Below are 22,096 nucleotides of genomic sequence, written 5' to 3' on the forward strand. Positions count from 1 at the left end.
TTTGAATCCAGAACCCCATCTGTACCTTTGCTTTTGCTTTATACACTGGTGTATGATCTTGGCTCTGTGGATTAAGGGGCCTGATAAATGGTTCAACAAGCTGAACACCACAAAGAAACCTCACTTCAATCCCCAACACGTACAGTCCCCCAAGCAGCCCCAGAATCCCAAAGTTCCCCCAAAATGACTCGCAACATAAAGTTGTAAAAAGTCTGTAAATACTGCATGGAGCTCCACTCAGAACAAATAAGCAAAGAAATAAATAAATAAATTTAGGAAGATAGTAACCTCCAGCTAAATTCTTCCCTATTGCACAGACTTCGCTTCCTCAGCAGTTGACTTCAATAATTGCCTTTGCTTAAAGCCCTTCAGTAATTCCCAGTTTCCTACCCCAAGTCCAAATTATCTAAAAGCAGAAATTTCATCACACAGAAAAATGCTTGTTTTCTTTGTCTCATAAATACTTTTCTGTCAATTGATTCCATGTATTTTCTTTGCCATATTTAGATTCTATTTAATTCACTATCATGAATTAATAATTTATACACAAATAGAAAAATAAAAAACTAGAAAAGCTTTTCTAGTTAATCTTTATTAAAAAGTCATGTAGGGCCAGAGCAGTGGCACAAGCGGTAAGGTGCTTGCCTTGCACGCACTAATCTAGGACAGACAGCAGTTCAATCCCCCTGTCCCATATGGTCCCTCAAGGCAGGAGCTATTTCTGAGTTCAAAGCCAGGAGTAACCCCTGAACATCAACAGGTGTGGCCTAAAAAGCAATAAATAGATAAATAAACAAAAATAAAAAGGCATGTAAATAATTGAATTTACAAATGACTCCCTCTTTAATTTAGCAAATCATCTCAATCTACTTTTAAAGCTCACAGAAAAGTATCTTTCTCAACTATTTAAAGTTTCTCAGTTCTGTTATTTTCAGGTTATGGTTATTTTTTGGAGAAGTAGCAAGTCTTATCTATTTGCCTTCTTTGAGATGAGGGTTGTATCATTTTGGGGGGATTGTATCATTTTTATCATTTTATAATTTAAAGTATAGTAAATTTCTTAAGTACTTATAGTTTATTCTGTTTTTTTTTAAGTAAAGAGAATTGAAGTGCCATTCTATGCTAAAGCTCAGATTGTTATTTTTATATTTGGCTTTCATAATTATCTTAGTGTTTATCTGCATATAAGGGTGGGTCTTTTGGGGGTGTTTGTTGTTGTTGTTGTTGTTGTTGTTGTTGGGTTTTGGGTCACACTCAGCAGGTGCTGGCTCTAAGTTCAGAAATCACTCCTGGCAGGCTCAGGGAACCATAGGGGATGCAGGGATTTGAACCAGGGTCTGTCCTGTGTTGGTTATGTGCAAGGCTAATGCCCTACTGCTATGCTATCTTTCTGGCCCCCGTATGTAAGATTTCGTGTACATATGTGTGTCATGCTTATCTAATGCCAGCTATTTAATAGGAAACATTTGTTTATTTTATTAGATGCCTGGTTAATCCACTGTAGATAATCTTCCAGGAGTACATAGAATTATAAACAAAGCAATGATTTAGAAATTTTAAGTAGATAGGAAAATAATGAGACCAAGGTGAAAGAGTTTTATAAAAAATCTTTACCAATTTAGATAGTGGAGTGATTGCCAGAGCACTTGATTGAAAATCCAGCACAAGTTCCAGCACTGATTAGCTGTAAATTCAAGCCAAGCCATAACCTTTTCAAATCACAGTTGATAATCAAACTGTAATGCTTTAAGGAGGAGGTTACTGGCATTTCTTTTTTTATTGTTTTTGGGGGTCACACTTAGAAGTGCTCAGGGGTTACTCCTGGTTCTGCTCTCAGAATCGCTCCTGGCAGGCTCCGGGGACCATATGAGATTCTGGGATTCAAACCACCATTCTTCCTGTATCTGCTGCATGCAAGGCAAATGCCTTACCGCTGTGCTATCTCTCCAGCCTGGTTACTGGCGTTTCTAATACACACTTCTACATATCTATGTAATTTAGCATCTAAGAAACTAAGATTCTGAACCAATCTTAGTCCAGCAAATTGTGTAATATTTTATTATATATTGTATAATATTTTCCTAGCCCCCAAATAGTTCTCTGATGCCATCTGATGTTCTATAATTCAACTGATTTGATAGCACTATTTCCCTGTGGATAGCATCCGATTAAGGAACTACCCTTTCCATTCAGATGCAAATCATACATTAGGGTTGTCCCCTGAATTTCTCACCTCTCACCTATAGGTAGATATGAGAATCCAACAACCACCTCCTTAGGTTTAAATGATTTGATTAGAGTGACTTTCAGAGTTCACAGAAATGTTTTAGTAACTGGGATTACCCATGTACTAGAAAAAGGTGGAACTCAGAAGTACCATGTGGAGGACATGCCAGGTATGTGGTGAGAGGCATGACATGGACACCCTCTCTGAGAAAGCTTTCTTCTCAGACCCACATACTCACCTACCCAGAAGTTCTCAACTCTGTTCTTTGGAGGGTTAAAGGAGCCTTTATTTCACAGGCATTATGGTTTTTAACATTGATCATTAGCAATCAATGACAATTTTATCACTGTTCATCAGCTAGACATTTCAAGGATTTTACTTGTATATATAATAGGACTGTATATAGTATATATAATACATAATACTATATAATATAAAATAAATATATATAAATTACTGCATCAATAATAAATTATTACTGTATCATAGGAACTCAATATCATATTATTAGTGTTGTTAAGAAATGGTGCTTGCACGCTGGAGCGATAGCGCAGCAGTAGGGCATTTGCCTTACACACTGCTGACCCAGGAGGACCTCGGTTTGATCCCCAGCATCCCATATGGTACCCCAAGCCAGGAACTATTTCTGAACACATAGCCAGGAGTAGCCCTGAGAGTCACTGGGTGTGGCCCCAAAACAAAACAAAATAACAACAACAAAAAGAAATGCTGCTTGAAGAAAACAAATTATCTGATTTAACCAGGTTAACATTTCCACATATTTCTTACTAAATTCCTGTTGTTCTAGTATAAAATTGCCATTCTGACAGATTTGGCTCCTATAACTTTGATTTTAAGTCCAGCTTAATATAATAAATACATATAATATAATATAATAATATAGTTTTGTTGTACTAAATTTTAAATTACATGTATTGATTTTTATAAGGATTTAATAAAATTGGGCCGGAGAGATAGCACAGCAGCATTTGCCTTCCAAGCAGCTGACCCAGGACCTAAGGTGGTTGGTTCAAATCCTGGTGTCGCCCGTGCCTGCCAGGAGCTATTTCTGAGCTATTTCTGAGCAGGAGTAAACTGTGAGCACAGCTGGGTGTGGCCCAAAAACCAAAAAAAAAAAAAAAAAAAAAAGATTTAATAAAATTACAGGAAAATATTTTAAAACATAATCTGCAATTTCACTAACGGTAACACAGCTTTAATTGGGATATGTGTAGGAGCCGAAGCAATAGCACAGTGGCAGAGCTGCATGTGGTCAACACAGGATGCATACCGGTTCAAATTTGAGCATCTCATATAGTCCCCCGAGCCCACCAGGGGCAATTTCTGAGCGCAGAGCCAGGAGTAACGCCACCGGGTGTGGTCCAAAAAAAAAAAAAACAGACAACAAGAAAAACAAATTGGGATGTGTGTTCTTTTAATTAAAATGTATATATACATTTTTAGATATAATAATCTTTTGTCAAATAATTGTATAGTATATTAGCTAAATATGCTGTTTTGTAATTAACTTTTTCTTTCTTTTTTGTATTTTTAAAATGACTAAACAATGAGATTTACAAGGTTGTTCATAACAGTATTTTTTAGTTTCAAAGTAGTCCATGATTGAGTTTCAGTCATAACATTTACCAGTTAACCAGCTCTTTCTTAACAAGCAAATAGTACTTATATTTTATTAAATATTTGTAAGAGTTCTAATGAATGTTTTATATCATATTGATTCTAATCTCAGTTCAGAATATTTACTGTCCAAATTATAGTTTTACATTAAATAGACTCTGAATGTTATTATTAAACGACATGCATATAGTTTAACATAATCCTATTTTATCATCATTGAACGCTCAAGACCTTTTGTTCTAGGGCCCTCTGGAGAAGTCCTTACAAAGTTCTTCAGTTTCAGAAAGACAAAGGAACGTGGAGCACAAAGTGGCTGCCATCAAAAACAGCGTGCAGGTCAGTGTTCTTAGGGACGCTGGAAGATTACCTGCTGTTCCATCCATCTACATACTTGTCTCTTAGGTTTCCTGGGTTAGTGCAAGCCAAAATCAGAGCAATTATGAATATGAGGCTCATATATCTTATTAGTAAATTGTTCTTTGGGTGAAGTCTTTTAATTTTGTTTTGAATGTTTCTCTGTTTCTTCTTGATTTAATATGTACTTTCAAGAAATACACCCATTTTATCTCATTGGCCTTGATTGCAATAAAGTGTTTTATTATATTCTTTATTATCTTTTGCATATCTGAAGAACCTGTAGTGAGATTTCTTTTATTTGATATTGTGAATACTTTGGGGCTTCCCCCCCCCATCAGTCTGATTAAGGATTTATCAAGTCTCTTGTTCTAGAGATTTTTAGGAAGATCACTTTTGGGGTCACACTCTGGGCTTACTTCTGGCATAACTTGAACTCACAGAACAATATTGGGTGCTGGGAGCAAATCCATTGTAGGTTGGTGGCTTACAAGGCAAGCACCTTACACGTTGTACTCTCTCCAGCCCAGTTCTAGAGGTCTCTGAAATGGCAATCACATTTTCCTATATAAAACAGAATGCCTATTTTCCTTTCTGAAACTTAAACAGCATTTATTTCACTTTCTTTACAAAAGTAGTAAGTCCATAAATTATGTAAATCCTCATGCTCAAAAGTAAATCGACCCATCTATTGTCTGAACAATAGACAAAGGCTTTATTTCTCATTAATTTGCAGATCTCCATCTCTGCAACAAACACTATGACTGCACAAGTATCTGTTTATTCTGTATGAAAGAGTTAGGAGCTCAGATGGCCTGAGGACAAATGCTTTAGCATATCCCCATGTTAAAATTAGGGTTCCTCTTTGTTTTTGTCTCCTCTTTGTCTGTGAATCCACAGATTTAAAGGCAGGAGATCATTATTTTATTATTAAGAATGCTTACACATTCATCAAGTATAAAGTGTTGTATCCAGCCCAAATTCTCTTTGAAAATTCCTGAGAAGTATGGTGCAGTAGAAGCCCCAGTCAATGATCAGTGCAGGCCCTATTCATTTAGGGTGTGTTGTTTATCTATGACTTCTGCAGTCACCTCTCCTGGAATCCCATTGTAAAAGCTGACAATGACTAAGTAAACCTTAGTTTCACTTCTGGTCGAACTCCTGCCTCAGAAATAAGAGTACTTAATGGTGCTGACACTACTTCTGAGTCCTGAGGAAACCAGATCAAACCTGGATTTCAAGTTGAAACCACATCTTTGTTCACCTAGCTAATTCCTTCTGCTTTCCCAACTGACTCCTTTGGATCTTTTATCCTGGAAGTTCTCTCAGTATATCATGTACATCTAAACCCTATCCCAGGAAATCTGACCTCAACTAGAAAATAGGTAACCCAGTCCTTTTTGCTCAGTGCTCTTCCCTCATTTATTCTATAATCTTTTCTGTGGAGACTGATTTGAAAGGAGGCTGTTTTGTCAAGAGAACCAGTGAATATTATTGCTGACTTTTCACATTTTATAATTACTGATTGCTATACTCAAAAGCTTCATAGTCATTTACTCTATCATAACCCTTTAAAGAGTAATGGCAGTAGTAATATGATTTTCATTAGAAGATTCTGCAAGATATTGCCTTATTTTTTTTCAGGGCTGGAGTGATAGCTCAGCAGGTAAAGCACTTGTCTTGCATGTGGGGCCAACCCAGGTTCAGTCACCAGCATCTCATATGGTTCCCCAAACCTGACAGGAGTGGTTCCTGAGTGCAGAGCCAGAAATAAGCCCTGAGCACCACTGGGGTTTGGCTCCAAACAAAACCAAACAAGAAGAGATATTGATTTATTTTAGCTTTAAGGATAAAAAGGTAAAACTCCTGAATATCTCTTTTAAAGCAATCATATTTTTCTTAAGAAAGCTATTTTCTTTTGTACATAGAGGTTTCCTGCTGCTGAATAGCTGAGAACATTCCATGGGTCTTTGATCTTCAGAAAATTAACATTTAAGTGAAATAAGCTCTAAGTGATATTGAAGTGGAGTGAAGAGAAAGATTTGGAAGCTCCACTAAATTGGATTTCCAGTGTGGCTTCAGTAATTTCCACTGTACTTTGTCATCAATACCTACTTTTTCTTTCCCTTTTATAGAAAATAATCATGTTCCCTGGTAACAGACACTGTGCTAAGTAGTTTAACTTACAAAATTCTGAACAACTCCCTGAGGAAGATATTATTTTTATTTTTTAATTTATTGAATCAGCAGGAGATAAAGAGTTAAAAAGTTGTTGATATAGTTGAGTTTCAGTCTTACTACCCTGATATCTCTCCTCCTTTCTCCCTTCCCAATTCTTTTGTATTGACAGAGAAGCTCTACCAGGCCATTTGCCCAAATTAATCATCTGTAAATTGCAATAGAAATTTGCTGAATAAAATTTTGATAGTTCAGACCAATAATTTAGCTTTGAATTTGAAAAATGTTGAGGCCAGAGTGATAGCACAGTGGGTAGCGAGTTTGCCTTTCACGCGGTCAACCTGGGCTCAATCCCCCGGCATCTTATATGATCTCCTAAGCCTGCCAGGAATAATTTCTGGGCACAGAGCCAGGAGTAACCACTGAGCATCTCCAGGTGTGGCCCAAAAAACAAAACAAATAAATAAATAAATTGAAATTTGTGGAGAAAGGGTATTTGTGGAGAAACAGATGGATATTACTGGCTTTCTTGGAATACGTAGGCAGTGAAAACTTTGATTTTCTCAGAAAGACAGTACATAGAAATCCAGGAAGTAATGGGTCTGACTTTGGCGAAGAGAGGATACAAAGTTATACTGGCAGAATTTTTCTCACCTCTAAAATTCCATCACTGGGGTTAAACCCCAAGACCTTGGGCAAGGAAGGAACGTCATATATCTATTATAAACTATAGAAAAATCACCTTCATGAGATTGTTAACTTTGTTTTGGGGTTAGAGTTTTTGTTTCGTTTTGGGGTCACTTCTGGCAATGCTTAGAACTTACTTTTAGTGGGGATCAGGAGACAAATGTATCCTAAAATGATTGAACCTGGGCCAGTCATGTGCAAGGCAGAAGCCCAACCCAGTGCACTCTCTCTCCAGAACTCGTCATGGATTGTTGTTTACTATGTAAGGTGGCATATGAAAAACACATAGTAAAACAACAAAAACCATAGTCCCCAGATTTGACTATAAACACCTGTAAACTATCACAGAGTTTGGAGAAGAGTAAAACAAATATTCTAAAGACAAACAGAAAAGAAAAAAATTTTCCCTAAAGAAAGAGAAGAATAGACTAAATTCACAAAACTTAAGCAGATTAGAATGAAAATTTAAAACTCAAAGGTAGTTGGCATATTAATACAAAGGTGTTTTTTGTTTGTTTATTTTTTGTTTTTTGGGGCCACACCAGTGACGCTCAGGATTACTCCTGGCTATGCACTCAAAAATTACTCCCGGCTTGGTAGAACATATAGGATGCCAGGGATTGAACCACGGTTTTCCCTATATCAGCCATGTGCAAGGCAAACACCCTACTGCTTGCTGCATTATTACTTCGGCCCCTTAATACAAAGTTTTATGAAATAAAGGGGGCGGAGTTTCTACATTCCCCCATTTAAAAATATAGAAAGATTCTACTAAGTGCTTCATTTGGAGCTGAGAAATAAAGGGCAAGGTATGGAAAATTTTTAAGTCAGAAAAGAAAGAGTTGGAAGAGCAATTTTAGTTGGGCAGACCCAGTATTATTCCCCTTTCCTAAGAAATTAGCTTTTTCAAAATATTGGAAGTCTCCTGTTCTTTGATATTTTTTCATTTTTCTTTTTGGGAACCAACCTGTGCTTATTCCTGGTTCTGTGCTCAGCGATCACTCCTAGTGGAGCTGAATTGTGGGGAACCATATGGTATGCACTGGATCAAACTCAGGTAGACTGCCTGCTATACTATCTTTCCAAATCCAGTTCTCTCCTCCCTCCAGTTTTTCTTTTTCTTTTTTTAATTAATTTAATTTCTCACTGCAGTGTAAATGATATGATGTAATGCAAATGATGAAATTTCATCATTTTTTTGATGAAGCAAAGTTATACACCCTCACCACTACCAAGTGCCTCAAACCCTCCACCACTGCCCTTATGTCACCCCTTGTCTGCATCTCCCCCTCCTGCTTCATCCCACTACTTGGTACTCAGTTTGACCAAAGATCAAACATTTGTCCTCCTTCTGTATTCTCTATTCCTTTGTATATTTCTTTATGAACCACAAAAGAACAAGATCATCTGGTAATTGTCTTTCTCCCTCAAATTTCTTTCACTTAACATGATGTTCTCTGGTTTCTTCCAACTTGCAAGAAAAAGGCAAGATTTTATCTTTTCTTACAGCTGTCTAGTATACCAGTTTGTGTGTGTGTGTGTGTGTGTGTGTGTGTGTGTGTGTGTGTGTGTACCACAAATACTTGGATACATTTACATTTCACGGGATCCTTGGGTTGTTGGTGATATGTTTTAAGAGCTCATCCTGCTAATGTATACTGCAATAATGACAGCATTTGACCTTTGACCTGCTTAATGGTAAAAAAACAATTTATTTTCTTTTCTAACAAGATGACAGAACAAGACACCAAATATTTAGAAGACCTGCAAGATGAATTTGACTACAGATATAAAACAATTCAGACAATGGGTAAGATTTTAATTGTGTCTAGAATTCTACATAGAAATTAGCAACCTCATCAAAGTTTCTTTATTGATGAAATAAAGGCATTTTATCTGCTTTCCTGGATAAATTTTTATTCCTTTTTGAGATTGGGTGGGGTGGTTGTTTTGTTTTGTTTTTGTTTTTGTTTTAGTTTTGAAATCTGCTGAACGGTGTTCAAAGACTTATTGCTGGCACATGCTGAGGGAACCATGCAGTGCCAGAGATCAAACCTGTAGATTCTGTATACAAAGCATATGCTCTAGTCTTTTCAACCATTGCCCAGCCAGAACTTTTGCTTTTAAGGGAAGATGTAGGTGAGAAGTATTAATTTTGCTTTCTTATTTTCTGTATAAATTTATTAAAAATTATATACACATGTATTTATAAATATATCGTATTCCTGTATAATATTTTACTACCAATCTACTCAGAAGTCACCCCTAAAAATAAATAAATTCTTTTATGAATTTAAAATATTTTTAAAACTAAAAATTAGGTACTGGAAATATATTATAGCAGGGAGGGTTCTTGTCTTGCACACAGCAGAACTAGTTTTCCAGTTCCGTCCCCTTGAGCCTTGACAGGAATGATTCCTGAGCATAGAGCCAGAAGCATGGCTGTTTGTGGTCCCCCAAACAAAAACTTTAAAAAACTAATAATGCTTAATGTGATCAGAAAATCTTAATAAAATCTCAGGTTGATCTTTAAATATATTCTAAATTATAAAATAAAACTGATCAGTAGAAGGAAATGAAAAAAATTATATTAAAAATTTAATCACATGAAACAATAAACAATGTCAAGCTGTTAAGATTTCTTTCAGTTTTCCTCTTCAATGTGTTTAATAAATACATATTTTACTTTCTTAATATAACTAAATATGTATGTAGTTTTGTATACTGCATTTTAAAATCTTATTCATCAGCATTTCCCTGTCAAAAAATCTATAAAATCATGATTATTATAATTGTATAAATGTCAAAACATAAGAAGCCAATCATTTATTTGACCATTTTTTTGTGATTAAGCACTAACTTGTTTATAATTATATTGCTTGTTTTTGGTCACACCAAGTGATGCTCAGGGGTTACTCATTGCTATCGCTCAGAAATCACTCCTTGCTTGGGGGACATATGGACATAGGGGGATCAAACCATGGTCTGTCCTAGGCTACTGCTGGCAAGACAGACGCCTTACCACTTACACCACCATTCCGGCCCTATAATTATATGTTATAAGAAATGGGGAATCTGAGAATATTTACAGTCTCAAATTTACATGTAACCATAAAATAGATTGATCACTTAAAATATGTTACGATCAGTGAAACTGGCAAAATCTTAATAAGGATTTAGATTAGTTCAGAAGATTGTAACAATTTTTATTTACTGATTTTTGTTCTTTTAGCTTATATAAGAAATTGGAGGAAGCTAAAATACTGATCTTTTTTTTTTGTACTTTTAATTTTAAGATTATTTCAAGTAAAGAATAACTTACATTGCTAATAATTGCATTCCATTGCATAATTACATTGCAAAATTACATTGATAATCAATACAAATTATCTTTATTTACCCTCGTTATGGCCAGGGAAAACCATGGTGCTTCATAGAGGGAAATAAGAAAACAATAGTTTGCCATAGAAGTTGGCCAGGAGGCAGGAGAAAACCTGGAGATATTGGTGAGGAGATTGGAGTTAGAAAATTGTACACCTCTAATTCAACCATGAATAGCTTTGTAACTTTATAATTCATGTCCATTCAGTTTTTTAATAAAATTCAATTATCTTTATTGATCATTCATTTTAGGCAAAGCTCAAAATTTGTCTGAAAGTAGAATGATTGGGATAAAATGTTTTCATCTAAGATTGAAAAGAGAAGATATTTAGAAACTTTTTTCTTCTGACATAATAAAGTATGTCTCATGTTGACTACTGCAATAAGTCTTAAGTCTCTTAAAATGTTACTGAAAATATAATTTTGTATGAATTTTTCCTTCAGAGGAAAGTAGAATAGATATTGGTTTTCATCAGATTGTTCAAGGTATCCTTAATATATAAAAGATTTAGAACAGGGGGTAAATAGATAATATAGTGGGTAAGGTACTTTCCTTGCATATGGCTGACCTGGGTTCAATCCCTGGCATCCCATACAGTCTTCTGAACACAGCCAGGAGTTATTTGAGTGCAGATCTGGGAGTAATCCCTGAGCACCTCCAAGTGTACCCCCTCTCCCCAAAAATGATTTAGAACAACTAAATTTAATATGATTCACTGAAAGTAAATTTCTTCCAACTATGAACTGCCAATTTTAAAACTTAGATGTAAGGAGCCAGGAATCTGAGCCCAGACTTAGTATGTTCGAGGTTTGAAAATTGAAACCCAAGTCCTCATAGGTCTCAATACTGGCTGTAGCATTGATGGCCCCTAGCACTGTTGGTCTTTGAACACAGCATCATCTTGGCCAGACATGAATCATCCTGTTGTCTGAGACACGCTGGGAGTGGCTAGAGTCCCCTGAACTCTGATCACCAGTTTTCCCTTCTAATAGAATTAGACTATAACAAACTACATTAAACATAAAATTGTTTGGAACTACAGTCCTTTTACTATCTCTCAGTGCTTTGTGTAAATGATGAAAGCAAACACGGAAAACAGTATTTTGTAGGTTGCACATAAATTAACTGTTTTAAATTAAATAAAAGATTCATGAAAATCTTTGCTAGTGAAGATTAGGAAATATTAGCTTGCCAAGGTTTAGGTTCATATCATGCTATTTAAAGGGCTATTTAAATTGCTAATGGTCCAGGGTTGGTAAGACACTTGCTTGCCACATTCAGATGTGATCCTTCCTGGCCCTGGCTTCCAAAACATCAAAAATGTCTTCACTTTTGTGCTTTTGTATCTTAAACCTTAGCATGGAAAATTGTGCAGACTTTGAGAACAAAGAGCTTCATCTTAGAGAGATTTCCAACTCTAATGTCTTTTCCCTCACAGATCATGGAGACAAGAATAATGCTATGATGAATCAGGAAGTTTTGACTCTGCAAGAAATGCTCAACAGCATTGACTTCAAGAGGAAGGTTAGGAAAAAGTTTAATTTTATTTTTTGCTCATTTTTCCTTCTTTCCCTATGTCTAGTTCTACTGAAAAGACAAAAATTCTCAGATTTGACCTGTTTCTTTGATGCCAAATAAACATAATGGTTCTAGGAGGAGTACGACACTATTTGCAAATCTTTTCTTCCTAAGTATCCATGCTACATCTTTACAGAATCTCTTTATCTTGTTCTGAGCTCTATGGACCATAGTCAGCATTAATTTCTGGACATTTTAGCTTGCATTTGCCACTCTTCCAGTTATGACTGTTTCAATTATAGTATATATTATGTTGAGTTAGATTTTTACTTTTACTATACATGGATCATTAAAACATATAACAACTACTAAAACTTGATGGGAAAAATAAGTGATACAATGTCCATTTTGAAAAATATCATACTGGGGCCAGCAAGGTGGCGCTAGAAGTAAGGTGTCTGCCTTGCAAGCACTAGCCAAGGAAGGACCACGGTTCGATCCCCTGGCGTCCCATATGGTCCCCTCAAGCCAGGGTCAATTTCTGAGCGTGTAGCCAGGAGTAAACCCTGAGCATCAAACGGGTGTGGCCCGAAAAACCAAAAAAAAGAAAAAGAAAAAGAAAAATATCATACTAATAATTTTGTAGATTTCAACATAGTTCCTTGACAGTTTGAACATATTAAAATATGACCCTTTTAGGGGCCAGAGACATAGCATGAAGGTAAGGCATTTGCCTTGCATGCAGAAGGACAGTGGTTCGAATTCTGGCATCCCATATGGTAGCGTGCTTGCCAGGAGCGATTTCTGAGCATAGAGCCAGGAGTAACCCCTGAGCACTGCTGGGTGTGACCGAAAAATGATGATAATAATAATAATAATAATAAAATATGACCCTTCTAAAGGAGAGGTTTATATTGTTTTGAAATGTGTTTTTGTTGTTTGGTTGGTTGGTTTTGGTTCTCACCTGGTAGTGCTCATGGCTTATTCTGAGCTCTGTGCTTAGATTTCAATTCTCAGTAGGCTCAGGGGTTGCTTGAATTGGCCTCATACAAGACAAGCACCCATCTGCTGCATTAGTAAGATAATTGGGTCAAAATTTTAACCAAGCCATTTATTTTCTAAGTTAGATAAATTATTCTGTAGGTTAAGTTGTGAGTGACATTGGGGCTCATGAATATTTCTGTCTTTAGGAAGCCCTCAGTAAGATGACACAGATAGTAAATGAGACAGACATGCTGCTGAACAGCATGCTGATAGAGGAATTGCATGACTGGAAGAGGCGGCAGCAGATTGCCTGCATTGGAGGTCCACTTCATAATGGGCTCGACCAACTTCAAAACTGGTAAGAAATAGACTCTAGTTTCTAGTGAAAAACCACAGGAAGTAGAAAATTTCAGTGTCACTTAAGTAGACAATGCAGACTAAGATTCAGCTTATTGATGGTAAATCAACATCTGGGAACTCTATGGTTGAAAACAAATGCATATGTATATGATTTTATATATACATATATATAGTCTTAATCTCCATGCCTTTCGGGGATAACTAAATCATCTATGGAAATTTTTAGAATGTCTAGTAATTGCTTAATTTGCTCATATGTTTTTTATCGTATGTTAATTTTCTCATCTTTGAGTTTTAGAAGACTCGAATGGATCTTTGAAATCAATAATGATGTACTTTAAGGATCACTAACTTCAAAAGCTTGAAAAAATATTTCTCAGTTTTCAATGGTATCTCTTAAGATATCAGCATTAAACCTTTAAACTATAAATAATGGTTTCTTTTTATACACATAAATAATCTCAAATTGCTAATGCAGAAAGCCATTCTCTACATATATAGAGAATGTAGGAGCCATGCATGTGAAATAGTGGCAAAGTGCCTTGCATACAGGAGACCACACAGACGCAGACACAATATAAAGACACACACAATCAATTGTAGGCACTATATTTTAAGAAATAAATTTTACTGGGTTACTACTACAATAAATTCATAGAAAATAAAACTATTTTACTGAAAGAACAAAAGAAAACTATAATGAAGAAGAGGAAATGTTCAAGTTGAAATCCAAAATTGCTTTCCAAAGAGTACAATTCAATAAAGCAAACCTTTAGCATCTAGTAGTTTTTTGCCCTAAAAAAGTTCTGACCTACCTAGTCTGTTTTTCAAGAGAAATAAGGTATTGTGTCTTTAAAAAAAAAAAAAAAAGCATTGATTTTTCTTGGGAAGATGATTTGATTCTTTGACCTTACTGCATTCTGTTGTGAAAAGATAAGGGAGTTCGGTGATGTATCAACCCAAACCCTAGTGTTTAGTTTAAACAAATAGGAAGCAACAAAAAATTAAAGCAGGTATTGGTGCTATACCAAAAAGTTGTGTGGAGGGTTGACTGAACATGAAAATTAAATCTAAAAAGAAAGAGCTGCTATCAGGGCCAGATAGATAAAACAAGTTTGTGTTGCAGAACACTTGATTAGGTTTTGATCTCCCTGTTGACTAAAGTTCTTCCTGTCTGTCGCCCCTCTTTTACTCTGAAAGTAAAATCACCAGACGGTAATTCCAAGTAGATACTGTTGCCCAGGAAAATTATTGAAAAATAAATGGAGGGGCCGGGCGGTGGCGCTAAAGGTAAGGTGCCTGCCTTGCCTGCGCTAGCCTTGGATGGACCGCGGTTCGATCCCCCGGTGTCCCATATGGTCCCCCAAGCCAGGAGCAACTTCTGAGCACATAGCCAGGAGTAACCCCTGAGCGTTACTGGGTGTGGCCCAAAAACCAAAAAAAAAAAAAAAAAAAAAAAAAGAAAAATAAATGGAGAGCTGAAGGACAACTGGGGACCTTGGTGGAAAGTAATAGACACTGGTAAAGAGAATAGTGTTGGGACATGGTGTGCCTGAACCTCAGCCATAAGTGTTTTTATAACTTTGTAATTCACAGTGATTCAATTAAAAATATTTAACGGAAAATGTTGCTCTTTTATCAGCATTCTCACACAAAATAATCTTCATATATAATGTTCTTAAAGTTCTAAATTTTCTTTCATTGCCCTTTACTGGGTGACACTTTCCTAAGCTATAAATGATTAACAGATGTTTAAACAAAGGATAATTAAAAGGAATTTTGTTTCAGATGACAAAATTTTATAAATGATGTATTAGCTATAACTGAAGATATAAATTTGAGAATACTGAAAATATTTAACTTGTAGCATGCATTTTAGAGGAAAGGTGGGTAAGAAATAAAGCATTGTCACTCACCTTAAATGGAATAATTAAATATTTAATAAATGAATAATTGATTGAATCGTGATTTAACCATTTTATGTTTATAAGATGTGGTTAATTATTAATATGGAAGATTATAAAATGGAAATTCTATCTGTGATTTTCCTTTGCTGTGCAATAGCTTTACACTTTTGGCAGAAAGTCTTTTCCAACTCAAAAGGCAACTGGAAAAATTAGAGGAGCAATCTACCAAAATGACATATGAAGGTGATCCCATCCCAATGCAAAAAGCCCAACTGATAGAAAGAGTTACCTTCTTGATCTACAATCTTTTCAAGAAGTAAGTGAAGTATTACCAACTTGACTGTCTCTTAGCATCATCCTCTGGAAGATTGAGTTCTGTGGAGCTAGAAGCACACCAGGCTGGGGTTTAGGTGTGAAGGTAAAGTGAAGTGGTAACATAAAACATTAAGTCTTGTGATGAAGTGAATAAAAACAGAGAAACTTCTAGAAAGCACCTTTCTACTGTTCATTACAGGTTCACCAACACTTTTCCCAGCACCTGATTCAATTTTCATGAGTCAGATCACATCACCCACTTAAAGATCAGTTTTTGGATTTAAGAAAATATTTTAAGAATTTTTTTCTTTTGTGTATCCAGGAAATAAAGGGTAGAGATGGTGTTCGTGTTTATAAGTTCATATAAAAAGTTGTGGCCCCAAGAGAGATTCTGAGGTTTAAGATGTTTCTTTGTTGCTGCCAACCTTGTTTGATTTCCAGCATTCCCTGAACAGGAGTGATCACTGAGCAGAGGAATAAAACTGAGTCAGCAATAAAACCTGTGGCCCATATAACCTCCCCAACTCCCAGGATAAAAGAAAAAGTTAGTATCTATAAGAAATCCTAATGCTTAGCTCCAAAGAACATGACATTGTTTAATATCAGAGTATGCTGTACACTGGAGCTTCATTTTCAACTAAGGCATGATGACTGGCATTTATTATTGGTAATTAAGACACTCTTTAGGCATTTCTCCATATTTTGGTCATTATTTATAAGAAGTCATTAGAAATATTTGGGCTTCATGGGAATTTGAATAAATATTGCCTAAGTGTAGAAATGTGTGCTTTTTTTGTTTTGTTTTGTTTTTTTGTTTTTGGGCCACACCCAGTGACGCTCAGGGGTTACTCCTGGCTATGCGCTCAGAAGTTGCTCCTGGCTTGGGGGACCATATGGGACACCGGGGGATCGAACCGCGGTCTGTCCAAGGCTAGCGCAGGCAAGGCAGGCACCTTACCTCTAGCGCCACCGCCTGGCCCCGAAATGTGGGCTTTTGAGAGAATATCAACCTGTTCTTTCTGTGATTCTTTGGTGTGTCAAAATTTTCAGTGTTTTTAAATGGTACTTTTTTCTCTCATAATATAGCTCATTTTTAGTTGAACGACAACCATGCATGCCAACTCACCCTCAAAGGCCAATGGTACTTAAAACCCTTATTCAATTCACTGTAAAGCTAAGGTAGGTTGAATGTTTTCATATGTTTATGGTATCACTGTGTAATTAATTTTAAGTTTATCTCCTTGTGTCCTTTATTGATATATTCTTTATTGAGTATCTTTTGCATATCTAAAATGCTGTACACTATCTACCTTGTGTAAATAGCCACATTTTTTCAGAAAAGTGTGCTCTGTGTCATGATTATGACAAGAATGAGGGCTATTCTTTGGACGTATGAAATCACTGTATTAGGCAATATGGGATTAATTGCTATGTTAATTAGAGAGAGAGAAAACTACAGAGATAAGAAAACCTTTTTTTTTCCATCATCATGAGGATGGTCATCAAGGAAAAAATAGAGTGAAAGGAGAACAGGATTGTAGGGTAGTTTAGGCTTCAGAAATAATGGCTTTCTGGCTCTGTTCTAGAACAGCATAGAGCAGGGATGAATTGAGTAGATTGGGGCTGGATTATGGAAATCTTTGAATCTCCTTTACAGGAAATATTGCAACAAGTTCTCTGTAAATATTCACTAACAGCTTATTGTACTTCTATGAAGTCTCTCAACTCTATTTTCAGTGTGCCTTTATTATGTGCATAGCTGAATTACTTGTATATAATTTGGCGTGATTGTTGTCTTGTATATCTGATCCTATCCATCAGCAAAAGCAACCCAAATCTATCCATTTCCCTCAAGAAACTTAAAATAGTTTGTGTTTAAAATTCCAAGGATTTTCATCAAGTCTGGAGTAATAGCACAGCTTGTATGTAGTGTTTTTGCCTGACCTGGACTTAATCCTCAGCATCCCATATAGTCTCCCAAACTTTCCAGGAGTTAATTCCTGAATGCAGAGCCAGGAATAACCTCAGAGCACTGCTGGGTGAGGCCCCAAAACAAAACTAAAAGCAAAACAAAGATTTTCATCTTGCCTTATCCCCAGGACCCTAAGCTTTAAATTCTTCATTACTCAATCATTTTTAACTACAACAAGAACTGGTGGGTCTAGTGGTAGAGATGACCTAGGATATCATGATTGGGTTCCTGATCATGTTACCATGGAATTCCATTCCATTTTTTATTTATAATGTAGAATTGGCATTCCTCTTGGTGTAAGCTGAATAAATCCAATGTTATTGAATTTAAAAAATAACTGAATAGATTAGTAACTTTGCATATATATATACATATATATATAGTAAAATGATCACCACAAGAAGTTTGGTTAACATCCTGCCCCATAGAATTTATTATTCAAAGGGAAGGCATCTATCTTGAGTCTATTAAAAAAAATTAGTTCTCAAAAAATAAAACAAAACAAAAACAGTTGAATTAATAATTTTCTTTGTATTATTTTTTAATTTTTATTATAACGTCATGATTTATCAAATTGTTCATTCTACAGTCATTTCAAACATTAAATACTAAAACACCAATTCCACTATTAATGTGACCTTCCCTTATCAGTGTCCCCAATCTTCTACTCACCACCATAGCCTGCCTCCATGCAGGCACAAATAAACTTACTTCATTTGCTTGCTACAACACAAAGGCAAATGAAATTATCAAAATTTAGATGAACAAGTTTAAGGTGTGCAGCCATGATTTATAGATCCATGATTTATAGATCTAACACAAACTTGGTGTCTTGGAAGTTTGAAAAGGTTAAGTCATAGAATCAGACCATTTCTATCAGGGAGTGTAGGGTGTGGCATTGGGCTGTTGTAGTTTGTGCAGAAAGGGGAATCAGCCTCACACTTCTTTGAGAATGCCACAGAATTATTAGCAAGGACCAGGCTACCTGGGAAATATATATGGCCATTGTTTTCTTTTGAGCTTGGTGGAAGAACTGGGCCATTTTTTTTTGTCTTTTGGAATTTTCATTATTTTCTAAAGTTGTTTCTTTCTCTTCTCTACAACTCTATAACCCACAAGAAAGCAAGAGTAAAGAAAGATATAGGATGGATGAATAGATGTCAGTGATCAAACTCAAGCACTTTAGAAACTGAGGCATATCTAGAACCTTGCACAGACAACATTACTTTTTTTGGTTTTTGGGCCACACCCAGTAACACTCAGGGGTTACTCCTGGCTATGCACTCAGAAATCGCTCCTGGCTTGGGGGACCATATGAGACTCTGGGGGATCGAACCGAGGTTCATTCTAAGCTAGTGTGGGCAAGGTAAATGCCTTACCTCTAGTGCCACCACTCTGACCCCAAAATTTTAATGAATTTTTACTAGATTCTATCTACCTTTTTGTTTGGACTACTATCAGTGAGGATTTTACTCTAATATCAATCAGTTACTCATCTGTTTTTCATCTATTCTGCAGGGTTTCTTGTTTCTGTGTTTAACCATGTTCACACCTCTCTTATCACTATCTTCACTCTATTAGTGATCCATATCAAGGATTATATAGGGTAGAGATAAGGGGCTTAACACATGATAAGTGGTGATAACACATGATGATAGAATCTGGCATATAAATATGAATGAGTTGATGACTGGGTAAATTTCTGTGAAACCATAATATGCCTGCAGAGAAGACTTGTAAGAGGGGACATTTCTGAAGTGTTAAGAACAGCAAAAGAAGGAAGGAAAGGATGACTGAAAGAACAAGAATGAAGGAGACTGTAAATTCTGATCTCTGTTCACTTGTTTGAAGTTAGGTCTCCTTTGGTTATGTGCACTTTGCTGTTCATTAACTATGCTGTGTTTAGAATACAAATGCATGTGAATAGAAATTTGTCCTTTTCTGTCAAAGGCCTACTCTGCCTTGGTAAATTTGCCATTGTTTTACTAGGTTCACAAACCTTTTTTTTAGCATGTGACTACAATGGACATAAATAGACTTGCACAGAGTTATTGATTTAATTTTATAAATTTGACTTTAGCCAAAATTCATAGAGCTATTTTTCTGACCTGGCCAAACCAAACGAAACAAATGGAAACTTTTTCCAAAGGCTTTTCAGTAATATGTAATTGATATCGGGAACCCCATAACATGACAAAGAAAAAATGTTTTAAAAATGAATATGTAAAATAGGTTACATATGGAGATATGTTTTATTTGCATGTGTATGTCATAAATGTAAATCCTTAAATTGGAACTTTTAATTTTACCTTTGATTCTTTATTGATGTCTGTTTTCAGACTACTAATAAAACTGCCAGAGCTAAACTATCAGGTGAAGGTGAAAGCATCAGTTGATAAGTAAGTTCCTAATTTCATTATGAAACATAAAAATGTCAGTCTTTTTCTTAAATGAATATTTTTTAGAGAGTAATATCAAGCATTTAAACTTATTTTTGAACAGTATGTTTATCAAAGTACTTCAGTTATATGACTTTGATGTTTAAATTTTTAACAGTACTTCAATACATTATGATTAAGAGCAATTACTCAGTGTCAGGGATGCTTATTTTGCATGGCTGATATCCAAGTTCAAACCCCACCATTGCATGGCCTTCTGAGCATTGCCATGTGTGTCTGAAGATCCCCCAAACACCACCAGGGTGGCTATGATGGCCTTCGCCCCCACGGGACCGAGACCCAGCTTCATATTCTCTGACCCTAGCAGTGACTTCTCTGGACTCCTAGGGCAAGTATTTCTGGGACTGGCCTCTGTCCACTTGGAAGAACCCAATTTTTTTTAAATAGAGATTTGAAAATTTTTTGTTTGTTTTTGGGGGCACACCCAGCAGCGCTCAGGGGTTACTCCAGGCTATACGCTCAGAAATCGCCCCTGGCAGGCTCAGGGGACCATATGGAATGCAGGGATTCGAACCACCGATCTTCTGCATGCAAGGCAAACGCTTTACCTTCATGCTATCTCTCTGGTCCCAGAGATTTGAATTTTTATAAATGATCTTTTAGAAAAAATTTACTAGGTGAATTAAAATGGCCCACTTTAAAGCTTTTCTTCTTTTACAGAAACGTTTCAACTCTAAGGTAAGACCTTTTCGCTTTAGACATTTTTGTTGTTTTGATATTTTTGCCATTATGCCTTACCCTAGACCATGTCAATAGCTAAGATTTCCTCTCCAGCAATCGAAGATTTGTCCTTTGTGGAACTCACGTCAAAGCAATGTCCATTGAAGAATGTTCCAATGGGAGTCTCTCAGTAGAATTTCGGCATTTGGTGAGTTTAATAGTAAAATTACCAAGTTAGACACCTCTTTACTAATAGAGCCTGTAGATTCATTTGTTTCATCTTTTGTGAAATTAAGAGCCATACTGAGAAATCATATATGTCATCATTAAAGAACTAAAAGTGATAGAAAATATGGAACCTTCACTCAGAAGGTCTGCATTCTTATCAATAGTGATATAATGAAATGACTTATAGTGAATAGATTTTGGTGATGATAACACAAATAATCTACCTTCCTGCTCTACCATTTAATTTCTCAAATCTCTTCAGGAAGTTATATTCAATTACAATATATTTAAATGAAGTAATTTTATTTTGAAAGGATCAGTTTGAGAAAATTGGATGTTCCTGGGTAAGCCAGTTGTACACACGTTGTTCTGGCATTTCTAGAAAGCTTCTGACCCAGCTCATCCTGTTGATTCTTGTTTTGACCACTTCCTTTTAACCCTAGAGTTCTCTTCCTGCTTTCTCTTTGTACTGAGCATACTTCTGACATGCTAAATATGCTCCTGCCTTTCTTGCCAAAAATACGCTATTCTCTGATGTATCTTAAATGTAAGAATGTCAAAGCACAAACCACTGAACTCAAAAACTTCTATTTTCTAAGAGCTAAAATTTAGTTAAGAAAGCTATCTGCACAAATTCACTCCTTCTAAATTTTTCTTTTAGCCTGCCATATTAAAGAGTACATTTCAGTGTTGTTATTTCTCTATCTAAACTCACCTCTCTTTGTGGTAAGCTTCATATCATGGGCCAATCCTTACAGCCAACTACACTAACAACTATCAGTAGTGAGTGAAAGAAATAGAATGCCTGTCTTGAACGCAGACAGAGGGTGAAGGAGGAGGGAGATGGGGCATTGGTGGTGGGAATGTTGCACTGGTCAGGGGTAGTATTCTTTTTTTTTAACTGAAACCCAATTACAAACATTTTTGTAATCATGTTGCTTAAATGGATGTATTATTTAAAATAATAAAGAAAGAAAAAAAACAAAGAAAGACTACATTTCTTTTAAACAAGATTCCTCCCCTGTGAAACTGTCAAAGAAAATATAATAAGAAGCTATGTTTTATTTATCCTTCTAGCCAGCATATTTTTATTTGCTTAGGTCAATTCTCATTTTTTAAATAATGGGAATAGTTAAGAATAAGTTAATAGATAATAGTTAATAGATAAGGATAAGAACACATGAAAAACTGATTAGGTCTTTATTCAACAAATATAATATACAATGA

The 22,096-nt window shown here is 35.8% G+C and overlaps 1 protein-coding gene across 1 annotated transcript in view; it reads left to right on the top strand.

The window, feature by feature from the left end:
• The window catches only part of STAT4 (signal transducer and activator of transcription 4), a 147,074-nt gene that overhangs the window by 92,217 nt on the left and 32,761 nt on the right, over positions 1-22,096 (top strand). The window contains exons 4-12 of the mRNA XM_049773207.1: positions 4,109-4,201; positions 8,816-8,894; positions 11,905-11,990; positions 13,175-13,326; positions 15,393-15,551; positions 16,637-16,729; positions 19,862-19,921; positions 20,642-20,659; positions 20,756-20,849. Coding sequence (XP_049629164.1) covers positions 4,109-4,201; positions 8,816-8,894; positions 11,905-11,990; positions 13,175-13,326; positions 15,393-15,551; positions 16,637-16,729; positions 19,862-19,921; positions 20,642-20,659; positions 20,756-20,849 — 834 coding nt within the window. The remainder of the gene's footprint in view (positions 1-4,108; positions 4,202-8,815; positions 8,895-11,904; positions 11,991-13,174; positions 13,327-15,392; positions 15,552-16,636; positions 16,730-19,861; positions 19,922-20,641; positions 20,660-20,755; positions 20,850-22,096) is intronic.

The sequence above is a fragment of the Suncus etruscus genome, chromosome 5 (genome assembly GCF_024139225.1).
Source record: "Suncus etruscus isolate mSunEtr1 chromosome 5, mSunEtr1.pri.cur, whole genome shotgun sequence".
NCBI classification, from domain to species: Eukaryota; Metazoa; Chordata; class Mammalia; order Eulipotyphla; family Soricidae; genus Suncus; species Suncus etruscus.